Genomic DNA, 1,806 nt, shown 5'->3' on the forward strand with positions numbered 1-1,806 from the left:
ATTTTATTTTGTACATCTACCTTTGTTAGATCGTAGTGACCCCTCATCGTATTTCTGCAGTGTGCATTATTTACAATTTACGCAGATATACGAGATCTACAGTTTAACGGCCACTTCCGAACGGCCTTAACTAACATTAAAGGGGTTTTCATGGCAAAATATATACTTTCGATAATTTGCCAATGCCTTCGGAGAGGTAGGGATTAAAAAATCCAACGTTTCTAGTCAATTTGAACTCAGGTCTTTGGCACAGAAAGCATATGCACAATAGAAATATAAATATGAAGTTATTACAAGTAAATCTGTAATTTGTTATAGAATTTGAAATAGAGTCATATTCATAATTTTGCATAATTGTGTAATATACATCTATACAAAGTATATACAGAACATAACTTAGAATATATTATTATAAAAAAGAATTTTATCTCAAATTCCACTAGAGTTTAATCTTTCAATAATTCCGTTAAATATGTTAAATGGAAATATGTTTAATTTTTAATTTCTTAGTCCTGGGATGAAGAACTAGAGACAATTGCACAGAGATGGGCCAATCAGTGTATTAAACATTATGACGACTGTAGGAACGAAGGTGAGTAATAATTTATGCAATTACATTTATATAATCCTATTAAATATAACACGTAATATATTTATTACCATAATAAACATCATCGCACAGAAAGATTCGAAGTTATCCAGTATATGGCCTGGAAATCCTCTATGAATGAAAATGAGTTCACTTTAGAAGACTTGATGGAAACAGCGTATTATAATTTAATTGAAGTAGGAAGACGTTATTTTTCCGCATATCCGTAAGTATTTCAAATATTATATATTCTAGCATATTATACACACGGTGTATTAATGAATATGTATTTTAAACAATAGACTTATAAATTAATTTGTAGTAATTCTTTTGACGTTAAAAATTCTAAATGTTCAAATATCAAGTAAAGAAAAGAGGTATTTGTGTAGAAATTCTATCAATTTAAATAAATGTTTAAAGTACATCTATGCAATATATATTTATTAAATATAAAAAATTTTTATAATAACATAATTTTATTTTTACAAAATAATCTGTATTAGGGATATTGTACACACAATAGAAGATTTTACTTATAATCTCTGGGCTAACTTGACAAAGATCGGGTGCGGACGAATAAAGTTTAAGGAATCAAACGGCTTGACTACGCATCATATGGTTTGTAATTTGGCGTGAAATATAGAAAAAAATGCATAAAATAACATAAAGAAGTAGATTTGGCCATCTCCTGATGACATATAATTTAAAAGATAAAAAGTAACAATATAAAAAAACAAACTTTTTTATGTATTGTTTTATATATCAATATTTCTTTTATATTTAGAACCGGCAAATTAATGAAAATATCATTAACAAATTTTTGGTCAGAAAAGCAGTGTGATGTAGCTTAGAGATAAGAATATCTTTACAAAGAAATTATATTATACTATTATTGTACTTGTGAGAAAATAAATAAAACTAATCAGCACACAAAATAAAATTTTTCAATGTATAACATTCTTAAGGGTAATATAAGTTAAGGGGAGATAGATAAATATTCTCATATCATATTCTCATATCTTTTCTATCATGTGTTCTTTTAATTTCTATATGGCAAAAAAAGCAGGGTTGGATAAGTTAATATATTTTTTTATGTAAGTTAAATTAAAGTTAACAGTCTTAAAAATTAAACTTATAATTAGTTAAGAAAGTTAATCCATAATAAAATTTATTAAATTAAAAGTTAACTTAATAAAAAAGTTATCAGTTATAAGTTA

General features: G+C 25.8%; 1 protein-coding gene across 1 annotated transcript; it reads left to right on the plus strand.

The window, feature by feature from the left end:
* Nucleotides 1-500: 500 nt before the first annotated feature.
* Nucleotides 501-1,524, plus strand: LOC105461462 (venom allergen 3-like). The gene is made up of 3 exons (XM_011707957.1): nt 501-592; nt 683-815; nt 1,093-1,524. Exons 2-3 carry the CDS (start codon nt 706-708, stop codon nt 1,223-1,225), a joined length of 243 nt encoding a protein of 80 aa, XP_011706259.1. The 5' UTR covers nt 501-592; nt 683-705; the 3' UTR covers nt 1,226-1,524.
* Nucleotides 1,525-1,806: the final 282 nt, after the last annotated feature.

This window comes from Wasmannia auropunctata, unplaced genomic scaffold (assembly GCF_000956235.1).
Source record: "Wasmannia auropunctata unplaced genomic scaffold, wasmannia.A_1.0 LD287315.1, whole genome shotgun sequence".
In the NCBI taxonomy this organism is placed as follows: Eukaryota; Metazoa; Arthropoda; class Insecta; order Hymenoptera; family Formicidae; genus Wasmannia; species Wasmannia auropunctata.